General features: G+C 41.1%; 1 protein-coding gene across 2 annotated transcripts in view; it reads right to left on the bottom strand.

The window, feature by feature from the left end:
* Positions 1 to 21,789, bottom strand: part of egln1a (egl-9 family hypoxia-inducible factor 1a) — a 29,450-nt gene that overhangs the window by 1,656 nt on the left and 6,005 nt on the right. The window contains exons 2-3 of one of the 2 annotated variants that reach the window (XM_083922977.1): positions 9,977 to 10,096; positions 52 to 188 (exon numbers count right to left, since the gene is read on the bottom strand). In XM_083922977.1, coding sequence (XP_083779103.1) covers positions 52 to 188; positions 9,977 to 10,096 — 257 coding nt within the window. The remainder of the gene's footprint in view (positions 1 to 51; positions 189 to 9,976; positions 10,097 to 21,789) is intronic. The other variant, XM_083922978.1, reaches the window with a different exon arrangement.

The following is a 21,789-nucleotide window of genomic DNA, read 5'->3' as shown; positions in this document are numbered from 1 at the left end:
ACACATCGATGTTCAGAGAGCGTGTGCGGCGGACAGACTTTGGATGCTGACCTGGTGGCGAACGCGGGCTGAACCTCGTGAGGGTTCCGTCTGTCAGACCAGAACAGCAGCAGACGGTCAAATTTGGGCTCTATGTCGGCAAACTGGGCCTTTCCTTCTGGGAAGATTCGAAGAAGACCACCGTGTTCCTGGTAGAACAAGAAGAAAAAAACCCTGTTATGTATACAAATCAGGACAAGGCAATAGCAGGAAGGTAAGGAGAGACTGTAGGAAGCAAACTGTCGTGTTCATTCAGGGAAAGGTGATGAAGTATCCTAAAGAATTGTTTAAAAACAAATTGCATTTGGTAGTAAATCTACTTCAATATATCTTATGTCAGACTTTTTAAATTATGTACCCAGCCCGACAATGTCAGGGAAAAGGGTTGTCCAACTCCAAGGGCTAAGAGGAAAGCTCAGGATCGGAAGCAGCAGCGGGGGGACGGCTTTCCTGTGGAGGGATAGGAAGAATAACCCACAGGAAAACTGCTCTAGCTGGATAAAGGACCTTGAGAGTGAAAAAGCAGATTGCTGCAAGCGTGCCGCTGAAACTCTCACACAGCTGATATGATATGCCCCTCTCTTCACACGCAAACCAGCAGAGCAAAAAGGTTCACACCCTTTGTCGGAAAAGTAAATGCTATTCCCATTTATACTACTTTGAATGGGGGGGAATACCGGTGGTGTGACCAAACTAAATTAAGAACAATAGGGTCAAAGAAGACAGGAGAACATCACAAGCAGCTCAAGCAGCACTGATTTTAACAATTGTCTGCACGTAGCTCAAAACTGGTGGCATTCAGTGCGGCCCTACATCAAGCTGAATTGGACTGTTGTCAAATGACAACATGTACAACCCAAATATGGGATGGATGCAAAATGTACTTGATGGATTTACATGAGTATCTGAATGTTTCTAACGTTTCTTTTATAGCCTTCAAGATTTTTATGAAATCCCATTGATGATAATAGAGATAGACCGATACATCAGCCGGCCGATATTATTGGCCGATATTTGCGTTTTTCCATATTATTGGTATCGGCCGCTGTGGGCTGCTGTGTTCGCCGATAGATTTTTCCAGGCATTATTTACAGACAGGCGTCCACAGGCAGCTCTGTGTTTCCGAAGACTCCTTTTTTAAGTCCAATAAATGTTCCCCTTTTAATTTCTTTTAAAATTGAGACTGGTAACGTTTGTTATCATCGTGTCATTTTTATGATCTAAATTCATGGAGCAAAAGCAGTATCGGCTCAAGAAAATCGGCAGTCTGTAACGTTCATCGTTTAAGGCTGGTGAGAGAGAAATCGGTATCGGCCCTGAAAAAAACATATCAGTCGATCCCTAGTTGATACAATTTGTTATTTATTTTTCTGCAATGTATTAACGTTTATGCATTACCTCTCTATAGCATAGTTTTATTAATGTACAATCCACCATTCCTGCACTTGGTTCATGACTTACACAAGGCGTTACTGTTCTAGTTTTATCTTATTGATATCAGCCTCGGTGTTTACTGTTCACTCTCCTGCAGCCGTATCACAGCAGAATTAAGTGACTGCTAATGCAAACCCAACATTTTCTACTGCTGCTAGTTATAAAGCATTAACGGGCAAACGCCGGGCAGCTGTTGTTGGGAAGAAGCCACAGGAAACGTGATGATAGAAAGACTAATCATACAATAATGAGCAGGCACAGAGAGCTGATAGATGAAGAGCTGCAGGCTGCACCTCTGACTCCTCAGCAAGGTAACCAACTCCTGTTACTGTGTTGAAAAGTACCCGCACTGTGTGCAGTACGAAATCAGAGAACTCCTGCAATTATACTGACTGGCAAACGCAGTTTGTTTAACGGAACTGTAAACGGATACACCAGATGTTGTTAGGTGTATTTCTGACAAAATAGCTGCCCAAGGAGGGTTTGGCATTTAAACAAAAATGTTATCTAGACTAGAGTCAGATCCATACTGGTCTCTCACATATCTATCGGTATCACTGTGGATATTAAAATGCTATAAGATTGCTAAAAGATCAATATTGAGAGCTTTTTTCCCCCCTAGTGGGTAGTGAAAACAGTGGTCGCCAGAACCCCCCACTTGCACGTTTCACAAAAGCTAGTCCCATAGTGTACCCACAGATAACAGTATGGTTAAGTTGGAAACAATCACTGCAACTTGCTTTCATTGCAAGATAAAGAAGAAATGTTACTTTCAACAATTTCATTCGTGATATGTGTGAGGGTGAAGGCTGGATGGTTCTGGAAGAAACAACAGGACTGATGACTACTAATTGCTGGATACTGTAACCATGACTGCCAATGAATGACATAACGAGTGGTGTGAATGTGTCTGCATGTCTCTACTGTATGTGCCAGCTGTGATAAACTGGTGAGCTGTCCTTGCCTCTCACCAAATGCACTATGGGAAACACGCCCACCCACTGCAACCCAGAGCCAGATATGGATTGATATTAAATCTAGCACTAGCAAAAAGGTTAGTGTATAGAACATCTCATCTTAACATACAGTATCTTATTCCACTCAGTGCAGTGTTTCCCAAAATAGCAGCAGTTACAAGGTCCCTCCATGTTATCAGGGTTCATATTTTCAGAACAGGAAGCAAAGTTTTTTCAGTGGGCGATTTCATTTCTTCCACTTTTACGTTTGCTGGCCTGTATATTTTTCCTCCCACCAGAGTGGTTTGTTCCTTTTATTTTTGTCACATGGGTGCATGGGGAACATTCAAAAGTAGTCACTGGTCATGCATGACTGAAGTACATGATGTACAACACTTTCAGGAGACTGGAGAATATAACAAATACTTCAGTATCACAGACTTCAATAATTATTAAGCATTGATACTTTATAAAAAGACGGATTTTTGATGTACAGTATACGTACAGCTAACTTGAAACCCACACATTACATTTACAAATGATTTTGTTTTGACGTAATCATTTGAAGAGACATGATGTTGAAAATCGTGAGTGAATAACTGGAACAACTGAACCTGAACATTCCAAAGTCATTCTCTCATGAAGCCCCCGTATCCAGGCAACCACATTCTATAAAACATAGCTCATCACACGCCCAATAAACAGCCAATCAGAGAGACCAGCCGTAAATCTCTCACACGTCCAATGGGGTCCCAGATCATCACTCTTTTGAATAATTGTGCATGAACACAACAATAGAAATCATGCAACAGCTTAGTTGAATAACATAACTGCCGGGGTCCAGACCTGTGAATACCCCAACTCCCCTGAGTTGATTGATTTGTCTGGCACTGTGATATGAAACTGCAGGATCTTGGCTGAAAACACGTATGAGCCAAAGAGCATCGCGGGGGGACTATTGATTAGCCAATAAGCGCCAAGGGTGGGAACTTACGCAGTCAAGCTGTGTTTACATACACAGCAGTCAGTTCCCAATCGCAACCTTGGCCAGTGAGTTGGTAACTTCCTTTGAAAGATACGGTTTTTTTTTCCTATTTGCTGAAATTATCGCTATATCCCGACAGCCCAATTAGACAGATCTGTGAAAAAGTTTTATATCTTTTATTCCTGTCTGCTCCCACAGCCCTCGCCATGTGCTCCTAATGGCACCTGCTAGTTTCCACTGCGTCTGAAGAAAAACAACCAATCAGACCTGAGGAATCTCTGAATGTTTTCACATATAGTCCTCTTTAAACAAATTTAACTCAGACTTCTTTAAAAGGGACTTTGCTTTCATATTATTTCTTCTTCTTCTGGTCCACTTCAGCTCGAACGGGACTTCAGTCAGTTATTTTTACTTGGAACTACGGTTGTCAAAAAAAATCGATACTCTGAAAATAATCGATACAAAAAAAAATTAGTATCAGATTAGATCCTAACTTGCAAAAGTATTGGTTCTTTCAACAATGCAGCCTCCGCCTCCTCCAGTTGATGCATAACGTTACCCAGCAGCGCTGCAGACAAAATAAGACAGAAGCTACATCTCGTCTCTCTGAGCACATGGACTGGTTCATCATGTTAACAACACTGAGCTGACTGAACACAGCTAGCACTGCTGCTGGAGACCTTCACTACCAGTTTAGTAGAGAATGAACAAAGCATAAGTGCCATTGGGAAGTATTTAGCATGCAAGGCTACTGACCAGGGAAAGGACAACGGAGCTGAGCAGCTGATGTCGTCAATCCTGCTGACGTCATCAGTCCTGCTGTCTACCGTTAAGGTGTTAATTTAAGAGAATAACACAAAGCCTGTCTGAAAAGTCAACAAGCATCAACAGAAACAGTGGCAGACTACTATATCAACTCTATTTAATCAGCAACGATAATATGGAGCCAAGTCGCCAGAAGCACAGAAGATGAACAGGGCTGTAGCTGAATACATTAGCATGGACCAGATCCCTGTTTACACTGCGGAGAAAACAGACTAACAACAACTTATTCACCCACTAAATCCGCGGTTTAACCTCCTTCATGGAATCGTTTAATGTTCACAGAAATCCCTGAGCTATACAACACAATCAAACAAACAAAGAATTTGAAAATATCTGTCACATTTATATACTCTACAGTTATGTTTTCTTTTTTCTTTCCACTACATCAGACAACTTTTTAAAAGTGTTGTTACTGATGTTGTTTGTATTGTTCTAATGTTTATTTTAAAATTATGATTATAGTATTATTACTGAAGGTAAAACATATTAAAGACAAAACTTCTGTCTAGTAAATATTTTTTTCAATATTTACACATCACAACATTTAATTATTCTGGCAATGACTGCCCTGTAAATTAATATTCAATACAATCAATTATTCTGTATTATTCTATGTTTAAATACACAACTGTAGTCATTAATGAAATATGACTAATAAGTTCCTTTTTGTACCAACTGCAACATTAAAGCGTATAACAAATTTTTGCATCAATTATTACAATCCAATACTATTCTGATATTGGTCAGGATGCATCATGAATACTTTTATTTGGGGAAACCTACTTAGTATATATTTATACTAATACTTTAGTACTTTTATATGTTGAATATATAATGGTGGATATATAATTATTATAGGGCTTTGAACTGTAATTGAGTGGGGTATTAATTTTTAATAAATTAATTAAGTAACAGATCTGAGTAGCCTGCTTCTTCCACCACTGGTAACTATTGTTGTTATTGATTTATTTTCCACTGCTGCGGGCCAATCAACTGATGACGTTGATATCTGTGCTGCAGTGCTCTGTCTGTACATTGCTATTAGAAATCTTTTCAATATTTATCTATTTTTTAACATTTAATGTTATTAAAAGTAAAACTATATTGAATGGCTGCACCTCATTCTAACCTGCTGAAGGTCTCTGATCGTTTTTTTCTCACCCTATAGTGAACCATGATTATTGACCATCAGATGTGTAACTAGTGTACGGTGTGTATGACATCAGTGATTGTGTTTGGTCTTAAAAGTTGATCTTGAAGATGACCTAAGGCCCAAACATCATCTGAATGAAAGAGAAATGCATTAGTACCAGAATATACTACAGGTTTTCTCTACTTTTCACAGTATTTACCTGACTGAGGCAACAAATATAATAAAAAAAATGACTGACATTTTGTTGACTGTTGCCCCCTCAAAATGGTTGTCATTGGCAACCTTTCAAATGTTACTGTCAAGCCCTGAGATTATTAACACAGTTTCATGTCATGTTGATGTTTCAGCCATGGCCAGGCGCACCATAATTGGGCCAACAAACTTTACGACATGTACCAGCCCCATAGAAATAGATGGTTTGACCACCAGTGTCCAGACTCTAAACCGTGATGCTAGAGTCCAATCAAAGAGAGCGAAACATACAGTGGAGACTAAAAACAAGAAGGCCCATGGTATGAGTGAACAGACGTACTTTACGCCCAGGTTCTGTAAACGCCCCATGGACTGATGGTAATGATCAGGTCCAGTGTAAGAGAGGGAAAAATACTCTGGAGGCCAAAAACAGGGAGGCCCCTGGTAAGAGGAGCAATGGTACTCATCCAACCAGGTCCTATAACAGCCCCATGGAAATTGCTGGTCCAACCACCAGAGTGAAGCGGACGTTAAAGCGTGATGCTCGAGTCCAAACTGAGAACGGGACAAACAGCAGACCCAGTCCTGCCATATTCTCCAAGGACGAGTCCACCACTGTCAAGAGGACTCTGACAGACAAACGAAAACCTTCCAATAAAAGGAAAAGTGAGGATGTCAGTCCAGTTGATATCAGAAGGTAAGTGTTATATCACTTCCATGTATTCATCATTTACTGTTGATGTTAAGATCCTGGAGTCTTACACTTTTCATGTTTATGTAAAAGACCCAGACCCAGAATACTCTGACAACTCGACCTGGAGAGGAAGGAGACAAAACCCAGAGCAGGAGGGACGGTGCACTGCCAGACACAGGTACGATAAACTTGGGACTCATTTGTTCTTGTAGTTCGCCAAAAAATGTCTTCAGACCTGCGTTGTATCGTTTGTGTTTATCACAACTTGTAACAATTCATTGTCTGTGAAGATTCCCAGAATGCTGTGTGCACAATAAGACCTGGAGAGGAAGGAGACAAAACCCTGAGCTTGGTGCAGACAGACACAGGTACGTTTTTTTTATAGCAACGCACAAACACTTGGGATCATTTTAACACTTTGTGTTCTATATGAAATCTGGTATGCTTTCATTTTCAGGTTTGGTTTGATTGTCAAGTGTTGTTGCTTTATACTGTTTTAAATGTGTGGAATAAATTCTCATTATACAGGTTCTTTGACAAAAGGGGAAAAACTGGACCTGCAAAAAAACAAACCAGCTCGCCGTCACTCCAGAACTTATCAACAAAGGGCGGCTATTTAAATGTACACAGTACCGAGGATAACCATTACTAAGCCTTTATCCTGGTTGACAGGTTGCCATGGTAGCTATTCATCAATCGCAAGGTAGCCATACCTTAAAGCATCCCCTGCTTTATCGTCTATTTTACTCTAAATGGGACAATAATTTACTCTGCAAACATCATGCTGGATTGACTCATTAGGAAAAGGTTTACTGAGGTAATAAATCAAGTGAGAAGTAGATTCATTTTCCCATAGACTTCTATACAATCAGACGTCTTTTTGCAACCAGCGAAGAATCCTCTCCTTGGACATAATGCAAATTTAGGAAGCTTCTTCATTGGCTTTATACTTTTCAGACCTGAAGGCTAAGTCTACTTCTTTTATGCTGTCTACACATAAAAACTGCGATTCTGTTGAGCAAATGCTAGGGCCCCACACAGGGCAGATAATATAATGCAAAACACTGCTACAAAAGTGGGGTTGAATGCTCCTTATTGGCATCTTTTGGCTATAAAGAGGTGTGGTGTGGTAACAGCAGTCACAGGTTCAAACTCAACATCGACATGATGAAAGTGAAATGAAATGCAGTACATAAGTGGACTGTAAAATACTCAACCTTAGTAGTAGCGTTTGCGATGGTGATTTAGTAATTTAACAGTTAAAATACTGTTAAATTAGGTGTTTGTCATTTTGTCTACCCTCTCATTGCAGAAGACGGGCACACAGAGAACTTGTTTGATGACAGCTTATACTGATCATCCTCTGAACAGTAACATGCAGAGTCAGAAGACAGACTCCAGCATGGCCTGCATTCTACCATAAACTAGCATCTAGAGGCAAAACAGAGTTTCCTGTAATTACGTAATTTTCTTATGCAGGTCTGGAGGTCAAGTATGTGACTGTGAGGAAGTCTGGAAGATAATCTCATGTCTACTTATGTGTCTTGCCATGTCACAGGCTCCCCAGAGAAGCATTAAAGTCATCTTCCCACCTTACAGTTGCTACTTTCTGTTAAGAGTGTTGTTCTTTCCAGGTGTGCAGCATCCTGATTATCCATGTCATATTCAAGAGGCAAGTTCCCTTAACTACCTGACCAATAACTTTTACCACTAAACATTTAAAGCACATTAGAGTGTAGCCTACATTATCTTCTATCCGTGCATGTTGTGACAAAAATGTGGGGCCTGGCAGGCGTGCTGGCTTAAAAACAAATGAGCCGAAACATTATTTAGTTATAGCAAATAACACGAACATGCGGATTTCAAGTGAGAAATTTGTGACACTGTGTTGCGAATGTCTTTGAGGGTTTAGGTTCTCCTGATGTCCTGATATTGGTGACTCAGCAATGGAGGAAAAAATTATGCTGTCTGTGGGTGACAAAGGTCCTAAATTCTGAAAACGATGTGTCTATTGTTGATGAAACAGCCACATTGTTAGCATAGCCCTTAGCGAACCACACTTAACGATAGTTGTTTGCCTGTCATCTTGCAGACAGACCCAATACAGTACGAATTCAGACTTTTTATAAATCTTCATCATGATGTAGTTATTTCAGCATACTTTTGATCCATTTTTCATCATTAAATCGCAGTAAAATTGGTACCTAAGATCTGGAACGGGCAGTCATACGTAAAGTAACTTCCTGAAGGCAGTGAAATTTACATAGCTGTGTTACTAATCCAGACACAACAGCATTTGGTTTTCTGACATATCTGGCACTTCCACAACCAGGACAAAGCAGCAACAGTGGTTATTTTGGCCATCGTTGATGACAGAAAGAAACGTTGGTACCCACAGCTCATGGTCGGCATGATAACGTGAGAAACACAAATGAACACAAATCATCCAAATATGATTGCACCATCAAACTTGCAAAATTAAAGCAAAGTCATTACCCGCCTTTATATTGTCACTATACAGTTGTGGTGGATGTTGTTTCAGCAAGACTTGCCGACTTTGACTGCGCTCAGACAATGTTATTTTGATGAGGTGTAAGTAAATATGATCACGAGTGCCTGTGGTGACTTTCCTGCGCTAAAATCAAATGCCCCTCATAGTAAGTAATGGGTTTTTTACGCCATTCCCCTTCTCTCTTCAGACGTCCTATAGGTGTGGAGCAGTGAGAGCATCACACAGCTGCCAAGGCATCACCCAGCTGCCGATCTACTGACGTCACACAGTGGACACTGTTCGGTTTCGAACAGCCTGCAATTACATCTTATTGCCAAAGTGCCTGTTACAAACAACATATCCCAATTCCTACAGATTACAACTTTAATACAATTTTGGAGATACATTGTTGTAATTTTAACTAGTATTGTACTGATTAAACAGAGTTGTGATTTCCTTGACATCCATAAAATAGATGGTAAAATTCTATATACAGTATACACACATATATTATTGCATAATGTTATATTGTATTAATTTGTATGCGTTGATTTTTAATTTGAGAGCATGAATAAAGTAATCTGAGCGCACAAATAAGTTAATTAATTTTTCCCCTGACACCTGGTGAGCTTCTAAAAATGTTATCAATGTCACTGAATATGCACTGTGACAGTGAAAGTAAGGCTCATAGGCTCTTTCAAAGCAATGGGGTGAGTAATAAACCACTGCAGTAACACCTCATCTCTTCCTTTTTTTCTGCTTGTGTATTCACTTTCCTGCAGGAGGGACAGTGGATGTGTGGAAAGTAGCATGAGGGCACTCTTCTCCCTAACTGGGTGTGGCTGGATTAACAGGATCTCTGCGTTTTAATGGGATTATAATAAGGGAGAGTGGCCGAACAGCACGTACTGACACGTAACCTCTACCACTGACTGTGCTCCTGGGTGGAGCATGGAATAAAGCAGGATGGAGGGTGACGACCCTGCCATGGAGACAAGAGCTACGCTAACTTGTCATATGCTTCTGACAGCAACAACAGACACATGGTCTTTTTGCTAGTATAGTTCTTGCTATTTCAGAGACCACAATTGAATCAAAGTTCAAACAACAAAAAAGCAGATTATAAACAAGAGATACCAATGAAGTGCAAATTGGAATAATCATCTGGTACTAATGAACAACATTGCTCCATACATCACTCACATACCTTGGCAGTCCAATCTTTATTAAGGTAATATATGCATGTGACACACCGCCCGTCGCCATTGGGATTATCCACATGGCGCACGTATCCTGTTCCGTTTCCAGGGTAACACGCCACCATTGCCTGAATACAGGGGAATGAAAAAGCATGATCAGTGAAAACAGATAGACATATAATACATTCAGTGTCTAGATCATGTGTCATGAAACAAGTCAACAGAAGTACGGCATGAACATAAAGAAGGAAGAGTCAAGGTTGTGCTCAAATTTTGTGCGTTGATGAAAAATGCAGCAGCTTAGATTTCCTTTGTTGGTCTGTGATCTTCTCAATAAACGGGACGCCAGTTATCTACCACACTGCTAGGGATGGGAATCGAGAACCGGTTCCAGTTGAAAAACCAATGAACTAATTAGAACTGGAATCATATGCCTCCATAGCCCTTTCTGCACCTGCTTTTGAATCTGCTTCTCTAGAACACTCAAGTTAGAGCTCTGATGTATATATTGTGATTGATTGTAAATGTGTCTAATGCACTGGCTGTATCTGTGTTTTAATGTCTGGTATTTACTTGCCTCCTGCCGCTGCCTCTGGGTCAGGTCATCATTATAAATGAGAATTTGTTCTCAAATGTGGTTTAATTAAAGTAAAAATGAATGCAGCAGACAATCTTGGCACAGCTAGATGGCATTGTCCTTGTCTCACCTTCAAGAGTGTTAAATGTCCAAGACTGATATAAACAGTGGCCACTTACAACACAGCTGCCTCTTTATAAACTTTAAACTAGCGAGAAAATAAACCGGAGATATCATGCAGCATGTCAACTTCCCCATGCCTTTTCCTGCTCTATTAAGACTCGCATGATCTGCTTGGGTGTTGGCAATGAACCCCTATGAGCCCTTTGTAAACTTCTTGATGTAAACAGTATAGAAAGTCCATCGGAAATAAGACACACACAAGTGGTGACTCACTTGTGCACACTGAGGGAGTGTGACAGAACACTTTGCTTTTCTTCAGAAAAAAGACTTCCATGAAAGCCATGATGTAAATTGTGGAGAGTAAAAAAAATCTGATTCATCATTTAAATCACTCAGTTCTTACACGGCCTGCACTATCAGACTGCATATCACATATCTGACCGTAGGCGCTGGAAATCACAACCAGGACTTGATGGACACCGTGCAACTGTGTGCGTTTTGTGACTTGAAAGAGGAGCTGAGGTGAGTGGTGAACGTGCACAAACACAGAGAGCAGATTTAGCCCTCATGCATCGTGTCTAAGCTGTGATTTGACAAACAAAAAGCAAGTTCCTCCACATTCTTCCGTGCACTTGGATCAACATAAACCACAGCAGCAATATTATTATAAACACTCACGGCAGAGCAGACTAAACTCCTCCACGTGTCAAATGAAATAATGTCAGATTTTCTACGTTTGAATCTTGAAAAACTATCCTGTCTGCAGAGAAATGAAAGGATATGCTACATTTCAAAACATTTTTTCAAGGAGTGTAACAGAATCACTGAATTAATAATATGGAAGCTTCTGGAAATGTACTGTACTTTGTAGTAACTATTGCAAAATCTGTAGGTGCAAATTGTTTCCAAGCTGCGAGTGGGGAAAAAAAGCACCGACGTCACACATACGTCTGAATCTTTTTTCCCTGTGTATCTGACCGTAGCTGCTTGCGTCAGTCCACATTGTGGTCACATCTTTTGAGTGATGCAGGTTACCATTGCAGTGCACGAGGGCCTTCAAAGCCAAAAAGCAACAAAACTCCATCATAAAGATGAGGGGGTTGGGGGGTCAAGCTGACAAAAGGCTTCCTGTTGGTAAGACGCGATACAGTAAGCTTTGCTGCGAGTGTGTGTAAAAGAGACTGAGAAAGAGAGGCACAGACAGAAAGCAGAGGGGTGGGGCTGGAGCAGAAGAGAGGAGTGAACTGCTTTAAACTTTGACTCCTGGCTTTCTTCCAGAGGGAGCAGTATTTTAATGGTTGTGCTACGTGCAGAGCGTGAGGAAGGTTGGCTGATCCTTGGCTATTTCGCCCCTCCCACCCTTAACTGCTCGGCTCACGCTGCAAGGCTGGAGATGGGTAAACAGTCTTTGCTCGGAAAAGAGTGTTTGTGTGGATTCAGAAGTGTGAGGTTGGTGTGTGTGTGTGTGCATGTGTGTGTGCGTGTGTTTGTGTGAGAGAGAGAGCGCTGACTAAAGGTGTTAGAACCTTGGCACTCCACACAAACCCAGACACAGCAGTTTCACCTTTCATTTCCTTAGACTGGACAGCTGTAGAAACTCTATAAAGGTTAATTTACTGCAGGGAGCTAAACTTGAGTTCAACTATGCACCTGTGAGCACGCCATAAAATATACAACAAAAGCAAGCTCGGTTTCTTGGTGAATGTGCCATTGGACCAGCTGGCACTTCTCCAAACCAAAAAGTCTAGGCTAAAACCCAGTATATGGCCGAAGTGTGTATGGTCAATGTGCTAAATTGTGCCCGAAATGGTTACAAAAACAGTCAGAGTCTATAATATGAATTCCTGGATAATAAATGTCCATCTGCAAAATTTTTTTGGTATACCATATGACAAAGTTAAGCTAAGTTTAGGTCAAATAATTGTGCTTTAATAACTTCAACAACACAATCATACTATTTTTGACAATTTGTTGTTCTAGATTACTCCCATAATGTTACTGCTCTATTTCAGTCACATGTCAATGCATAGCAGACAGGCAATGGTTTGTACTACTTTGTTATACAGACCAGACCTAGGTGGCATCCCATGACACTTATGAAAATGCTAGACGTTGGGAAACAAGACACAGGAACTTTGTTTATTCATGGACAAACTGAAACCTACACTATATATATTACCACTGGGCAACTTTACTGCCAAATGTTCTCTGCTCAGATCGCCAGCACCTGTCCTTAAAAAACCCCCACAGTGGGCCAAAGAAGTATTTAGTCAGCCACCGATTGTGCAAGTTCTCCCACTTAAAATGATTACAGAGGTCTGTAAATTTTCATCATAGGTACACTTCCACTACAAGAGACAGAATGTGAAAAAAAATATCCTTGAAATCATATTGTAGGATTTTTAAAGAATTTATTTGTAAACTATGGTGGAAAATAAGTATACTTTGTAATAAAGCCTTTGTATTGCAATGACAGAGGTCCAACATTTGATGTAGGTCTTCATTCTTCCTTTGTGCTTGAAAGCAGACATGTGGGAGCACTTAGGGTTTAAACAGAAGAAGGAAAGTGATGACTTCGACAGAAGCATCGCGGTTTGTAAGCTGTGTCATACAAACGTGAAATACTCCGGAAACACCACCAACCTAAGAGCCCACCTAAAACGTCTCCATCCGGACAAGGTAAAGCTGCGGCATTACCCAAAACAAACCCTGCTGGACATGGATGGCGGTTGTTCACACATGTCCAGCATTTGCGAGCTGCAGACTCTCCGTCCAGTCAGACACATGTTGTGTAATTGATGTTTTTAGTTTTCAGTTCAATTAATTCAATCCAAGTAAATGTAACACGAAGAAGATGTCATCAAAATCCCACTGTACCTTTTAAATCTTTCAGAAAGTGATGTGTGTGTATCGTATTATATATCGTATCGCATCGTGAGATTGGTGTATCGTTATAGCCATAGCATGGAGCCCCAGATCGAGGGAAATTATCAATGGTCTTGTATGTCTTTCATTTTCTAATAATTGCTCCCACAGTTGATTTATTCACCCAGAGCTGCTTGCCTATTGTAGATTCACTGTTCCCAGCCTGGTGCAGGATCCTCAATTTTGTTCCTGGTGTCCTTCGACAGCTCTTTGGTCTTGGTCATGATGGAGTTTGGAGTCTGACTGTTTGAGGGTGTGGACAGGTGTCTTTTATACAGATAATGAGTTCTAACAGGTGCCATTAATACAGGTAATGAGTGGAGGACAGAAGAGCTTCTTAAAGAAGAAGGTACAGGTCTGTGAGAGCCAGAGCTCTTGCTTGTTTGTTATTGACTAAATACTTGTTTTCCACCATAATTAACAAATCAATTATTTAAAAATCCTACGATGGGATTTCCAGGGTTTTTTAAGTGGGAGAACTTGCACAGTCGGTGGCTGACTAAATACTTTTCCCCAAATTGATTCATAAAAAGAAAAATGCATATTTTCTTGGTTATCTATAAAACTGGAAGACCTAAGGAATCATTGCTGCCATGTCATGCTGGCTTGAAGGGGATTAAATAACACACCAAAGTTAGGCAAAAGTTTGGCAAAAGTTTACAGCTGACTGCTGTAATATGTTCATGTTAAAAGAAAGTACATTAATTTAACTGATGGTTGGGTCAACTCTTTAATGTACTAATGCACCAGGTTTGGAGGGTTCCTTGTATAATTCACAGCATTAGTTTATCTCCTTCATATCCAAGCTTAATTCATTTGTAACTGAAATATCCCTAATCAAATTAATATTATGTTGAATCAAATCAGGACCTTGTGAGAGGGGAATCAAATCAAACTGGGAAACCAGTGGCAATGCCCCACCCAAGGACATGGTCATAATTCAAAATCAACGTTATACACTACTGAACACAAGTAGTATAAGAGTGTCTTATGACACTCTTATGGCATTTGTCAACATCCTATGAATATAAAATTGAAACAGGAAAGTAGAAATGTATACAGAAAATAACAGTGGTACAGTTGCAGTTAGAGTAATAACCGCAGGGCACAGCAACACCAACTGTGTATGTACTGAGGAAGAGGATCAGGCGATTCTATACCGGAGGCAAAGACATTACCCACGGCCAATGAGAAAACTCCACCAAACAATGGTGTGTCACTTACTTTGACCAATGGTGTTACCTCATGCATCAATCGCTCAGCTTTGCTGCGGGCTAGCCAAAAATCATATCACAGTGACAGCATTCGCAAAAGTGTACACAATTTACAACAGAAAACACGAGACTGGAATGCAGATTATCTAGTATCTGCAAATGCCAACCTCCAGTTTGACTTTCATGTGATCTGGTCATGAGGACCCAGCAAGCTGAGATACAGTACAAGAGACACCACTTTTGATCCACACAGATGGCTCGGCATAAAGACCTTGATAAAAAAAATGCAGCAAGCAGCAGTAACACAGACAGAATCAGAGTGCAGCGATTTCACTGATTCTCCACAAAAAAAACAGACATTAATCACTACTGCATGTGTTCGGGCATGTCAATCCCTAATATTCCCTTTCTCTGACTGCACCATAACAAACTCTAAACATGATACTGAGATATAATCCTGACAGAACTAAATATCTTAACATAACATGGTCTAAAATAACTACCAGCGTCTAAAACTCCATCCCAGCCTGGCAACTTCTACACTGCAGGAGGGTTCTCTTCCTCGCCATTTTCACCTCTGACCTTCATCCCCATTTATGCGTGCATTCCTCCCACTTATTCTTCCGCGGTCCTCGGTGGCCCTCATTAGGAGGTTGACCTCTCTCGCCATGCTGTTTGTTTACATTCCACAGGCACAGCTCTCGGAGGCCCACTGGCACTTACAGGCAAAGAGTGAACTGGTGTTAATTTCAGGCCATGTCTGTCTGCTGACAGACAGGTGACAATCACATTCATTACAATGACCCACAGTCACTTAAATAGCTCCGGCTATAATAATGAGTTGTTGGGCATCCAGAATAATTCAATAAATAAGAACATTTTAAAAAACCTATTTGACCTAGGTCCGTTTAATTTTTGGTCATTCGATTTTCAATTCACAAACGGATATTAAACAACAAAAAATGAGTTTTTTGATTACAGTTTCAAAATACTAAAATCAAACATGAATTAAAAGGCATTTTATCTGATTTTCATTTTCTACGAATGATAACAAAAATTAGGGGACCCCAAACTTCCCTTTTCCGGGCCACATTAACCAGCTCTAACTGGGGGATCCCGAGGTGGTCCCAGGCCAGTGTGGAGATACAATCTCACCACCTGGTCCTGGGTCTTCCCCGAGGCCTCCTCCCAGCTGGACGTGCCTGGAACACCTCCCTAGGGAGGCGTCAAGGGGGGCATCCTTACTAGATGCCCGAACCACCTCAACTGGCTCCTTTCAACGCAAAAGAGCAGCGGCTCTACTCTGAGTTCCTCACGGATGGCTGAACTTCTCACCCTATCTCTAAGGGAGACTCCAGCCACCCTCCTGAGAAAACCCATTTTGACTGCTTGTACCCGCGACCTTGTTCTTTCGGTCATGACCCAGCTTTCATAGCAAATGTAATGCTTAGGTGACATTTACCCACACAGGTAAAATAGTATCAGGATTTGGTGGATAATTTACATTTCTCTAACTTTGACAAAATAACTTAACACATCGATAACAGTTATTCTAATGGGTCTGACTATTGCTAGTTGTAATAGGTTTTGTTCAGAAAAAAGGGTTTCATGGTTTATTATTGTTTGGAAGATTAAGCTAATATAAGTTAAGGCCACGATAAAGCTTATGTGGACTTATATCTAACGTTAATTATAGCTCTTAGCATATCAAAAAAGTATTATAGGTTGTCGTTCTGTATTTTATTTAATAATAATAATGGTACTCTGTCAACGTTACCTGAATAACTTTTAAACAAAACCAATCACAACTACCAACAGTCAAACCCCTCAGGACCTTAACGATGTGTTGTCACAAGATCAAATATCAAAGAAGAACACATCACCGTCCTCAGAGCTGCTTTGCTGGGGAAATTTTTCAGTTTTTGTCTTCTTGTGATTATAGTTTTTGTTATAACTACAAAACGAAAACCAAATAAAACGCCTTGTAATTCAATTTTGATTTTAGTATTTGAAAACGAAAATCAAATAACCACTCATTTTTTGTTTTTTAATATTTGTTTGTGAATTGAAAATCGAATGACCAAAAGATACATGGACCGACCCAATCCCTTAGAGCGTGGTCACATTGTCCTTTTGGCCGCAGCCAAAACCGGTTTTTCAGCTAAAGTCTAGTACGTTTAAGCCATGTGAGTGCACCCGCTCCGCGCTCAACTGCGACCAGAGGACCGTCCACGGCCCGCTTGAAAGAGGTGGGCTTTAGCGGAGCCGTTTGCACATGTACGAGCACGAGCTGCGCACGTGTACGAGCACGAGCACGAGCCCTACGGCAGTAGCGTTATGTCCGCCTGTTCGGACATGTAAATAGAAGGACGGACCATGCGCGGACATTTAACAACAACAACAATGGCGGTGAAAGGTTCACGTTGGTGTGGTGCGGAGGTGGAGTGTTTACTGCAGATTTGGTCGATGAAAAGATTCAAAAACAGTCGACAAGACGCACAAAAACTCCGACGTCTGTGGAAAGATTTGTAAACAAAGCCACACACACGTGATCAATGCGTGTGACGTGTTACGGCGTGATGGCGTATGGACAGCAAGAAGCATTGGCCGGCCCTGGCAGTGTGAGTACAAACGGGGCTGGGGCGCGGGGGGGAGAGGGAGGGGGGACAAGTACCCTAAAGTCCGGGTCGTGGTCCGGGAGGACAGTGTGAGCACGCTCTAAATATCCAGAGTGGAGATTACAGACAGACAATCCCTCTGTGTGTGTGAGAGTAATGTTTGTTTTTGTTCCTCATTCTTAATTTGTCTCAGACAGGAGCAACTCAAACCTCAAATAAACTAAGCATAAACTGGATGGCACACGAGCACGAACAGGGAAACAAACATTATGCGTGAGATTTGAACCACACATTTACTGTATTTTCAAATTTACATTATTTATTCAGGTCCCTGCACCCTCTCTCACCATGGGGAGGGGTGCAGCCTTTTGAGTGACAGCTAGCCGCTGGCCCTCACTTCACCTCGGAGGTATACGTCAGCCAGATGGACGTGCACCCCCCCCCCCCCCCCAAGAGGATTATAAGGCGGAGTTAAAGTCTGACAACATGGCGACTCCTGTAGGTGAGTACGATTGGATCAAGTTGAGAGAATGGTCCTCGACGGAGACGCTACGTCCATTTTTTATACATTCTATGGACGAGACACTCAGCTCACGAGACATAACGATACACGATATAGGGTTCACGGGAATGAGAGGAGATATTAACACTTATTCACTTTCAATATTTTTGTGCGGTTGATTTTAGCGCGGTTGATTCTAGCAGACCAAACCGTTCTCCAAACTTGGCCCATATGGAGGCTTCGGATTTGTCAGATTGGATGACCGCTTACGTGCTGACACTGTACCTATAACCTGTAGACTAATGTTAAAGAGGCTGCGGGAGGGCCCCATGTGTTTGCGTTATGGTGCTTTCTTCTTACAGTGCTTACATAGGCCTACTGTACATGTATTGTCTGTCACACTGTTGCCGTTTATCGTTACCACCGGGAGTCCAAAATGCTGCCACACAAAGGATAGTAGAGGAAGGATCTTCTATGCTAATTTCGAGGTCAAAGCCATACTCTGTCATGCTTGCTGCTGCTCTGCACTTATGTATTGCTATCGCGAGACAACTTATCACTTCGTCGAGAAATACTCATGAAGTTCTCCATATTTCCAGTGTTACCATGGTAAGTGCAAGTGAGTACGTTCAACTGCTGGCAGTGAGCACACAATTAAAATGAGACAGTGTTATATTCAAAATAATGAGAAAGTAAAAAGGACATGTGTGACAATGAGCATCTTGCATGTTTGAACACAACACCTTCTGTTAAAATGAGAAAAGCTTGAACAGACATTTCAGTGCAGTCAGTGGAAAAAGCAGCAGGAAAAAAACCAGCACTCAGCAGGATGCACAATAACTCCAGGCCAGCTGCCATAGCATCAAAATATGCTTTTTACACAGTTAGTGTTTTTGATGTCAACTAGGGGCTGTTGGCTAAGAATTTCCATCTCTTGCCCAGAATGCAAAGCTGTATGTTTAGCGCTTGATGTAGAACTAAACTGTGTGTATGAATGAGTCTGTGGTGCCTGGGGATTACCTCAGTGTGTCTGCTTCGATGGCTGACTGGGGTACACTTGTAGTTTTATCACGACCGCCCCAGAATCATAAATAATGGAAATTCCATTATGAAATCAAATGGATTTAAAAAGCTGTGCCAAGTGGTGTAAAAGTGAAGAGCCTGTCAGCAGCCCTGTTGTTGCTCAGGGAGGTTGGTCAGACAGAAAGGGCAAGTATCAAAATCAGTTTTAGCTTTCTATTTAAGGCCCATCTCCAATGGAAACTGTATCTGAACCAGATAATCCTTTAATTTGAATCATTTAGATGTTTATGTTATGCACCTACTCTATCATTAATCATCTTCATTAAGCGAGAGTGTTTTTGTTAAAACTATGTATGTTATTATGATTAGTATCCAAACAGACAAAAAGTGGACATTTTACAACCAGCAACTTCCACAATGTTCACCAGAAAGTCTAGCTGTAGGTGCTACAAAATCTCCCTGGACAGTATCCACCCCGTCACTCTGTCACCTCCATCAGTCACACAATAAATGGGAAATTGACTGATTTTTATAACCTGAGGGTGTTTTAGAATGTCTTAAAATAACCCTCCCACACACTGATGGTGGTGGAGTTGCCATGTAGGGTAAAAGTCTGCTCATCAGGAGAAGTTCGGGGTTCAGTGTCTTGCTCAAGGATGCTACAAAATTCAGACGGAAGAATCAAATCACCAACCCTGTTGATAACTCACTTCACCAACCGAGCATCTGACGCCCCCATGGAGCAAAATACTTCTTAATGTTTACCATTGATTCAAGTTAACTATCAACCATCCACCTGCTATACGCCTGCTTCTCCCATGCATGAATGCTACCAAACCTTTAATTTTATCTGCATTAAGTAAAGCATACCAATAACTGTTGAGCTTTCTAGTCAACAGATAAGATATACATTCAGTGTTTCTTACAAAACCTCACTGTGTGGATGATTAAGATCTAACAACAGCAATGCATTTATTTCCCAATGAAACATGTGCAAACTGCAATAACAGAATATGAAACCATGTGGCTGTTGGCAAGTTACTGCCACCAACTGTCGATAGATAGGGGTGTGGAACATCACCTGCATGCCCGAGTCACATGATCAGATGGTACTATGAACTCTGACTATTATTCTGTCAAGCCATGCTATAAAAAGATATTTCTTTGTTAAAACAACTCCATCCAAACAGAACTTGAGATAATTCTCACCTTGCGCTGGCTTGATCAAGGGATATACTGATCATTGTGATGCTATCAGCGTAGCCCCGGCTCACGCACTGATGTGAGCCATGAACCGGGGTGGAGCCAAAAAGGAAAAGCTGCAAGGGGTCTGCTCACATCACAGAAGAGATGCTTATCCAAACACAAGTACAAACAGTTGGGATGGAGATCTTTTAGTGCAGGGGAGTGTGGGAACTGAGGCGGTTTGGGCCCCAGCCCGAGACAGCTCACTGTTTTATCTGTCAGACAGTGGTGCTGCCTCAAGAGGAAATCCCTGCTTCAAGTAACAACCTAGTTTATTATTTTCTTCTTTACTGTAGGCTGTGAACAATAGAGGGACCTACACAGCAGCAGCGCTACCCTTCACCTTTAACATGTTGCAGCGAAAACATGAGCACAGTTTCTGGTATCATTAAGCAAATACACTGAAGAGGACTGTGTAAAGTCGCTGGCCTTGTAGATTCCAGCACACTCTACTGGTGTCTTTCATTGACAAAGAAGAGATAAGAGCATAGACTGAACTCTGATTAAAGCTTCATCTTAACTCAGTGCTGGAATCCGCTCACATAAACCGGCTGTGGTTTTTAGAATCAGAGAGCATTAGCTCATCTTCAAATCTGTGTGCAATCACTCATGCTGTTTTTTTCTTCATATATACCAAGAGCTAAGAGCAGATATCTACAGTGATGTGTCTGTTTAGTGCAGTAACTGCTCAGCCTGACTGAATGGCTCCATAGTGCCTTTGTGTGAGCCAAGCGAACTCACACTGTAATTGGATCAGTCACTGATACTTTCTCGTTGCCAGTAGTAGAAGACTGAGCACAGCGAGAAATATCACTTGGGAAAAACTGTATTAAAAAAATTTAAAATGATACAGATATGCCATTTTGAATCAAAGTTCAAAAAAGTTTTTCCTTCAAACCGAGTGCAGGTAGATAAAAAGGGTTCGATAAATCATCAGATTACCTTTATATTATGATTTATAAACAATAAAAACTGTAACCCTGTGTCTGGACTATATCATGTCAGAAGCATTTTTTTTTTACATGTAAATCTCGTGCAACAGATACGCTAGGGGTTAAAGCAAGAAAATATGTGTGAGCCTGAAAAGATGCCCCAGAGGAAATGTGTACAATGTATTGAATTAAGAATGATATGAATTTAAAACTGCTCTATGCCTGAAATCAGGCTTGGTGCCTGAAAATTTGAAACCCCAAGGCACTCTCATTCTAATCTATACAGCTGTCTGCACCGGCTCCATCTTTTTCTTTCATGGCATGTCATGAAAGAAAAAGCTCCCCGCCCCCCATTCAACTGCTAGTAGCTCTTCACAGGATGCCGATTGGGTGCATTACTTGGAGCCTGACATGATGGATTTGTGTGATAACGTGATCCAGCAATTCACTTGTGATCTTGCCAGAATTCAGTGCCAGTGCAAGTTAAATTTGCTCATACATATTTTATGAAAAGTCTTTACAGAAAAAAGGGTCCAAAAAGGTTTGTATAAAACAAATCTGTGATGAGGTTAATTTGCTAATTGCCAACCTAGAAAGGAAAAAACGAATATCCAAAAAGGTAAACGGCTGCTATAACATATTGTTTATTGTTGCCATGGTGT

This window comes from Echiichthys vipera (assembly GCF_963691815.1).
Source record: "Echiichthys vipera genome assembly, chromosome: 11".
In the NCBI taxonomy this organism is placed as follows: Eukaryota; Metazoa; Chordata; class Actinopteri; order Perciformes; family Trachinidae; genus Echiichthys; species Echiichthys vipera.
This window is presented reverse-complemented; position numbering and strand designations above follow the sequence as displayed.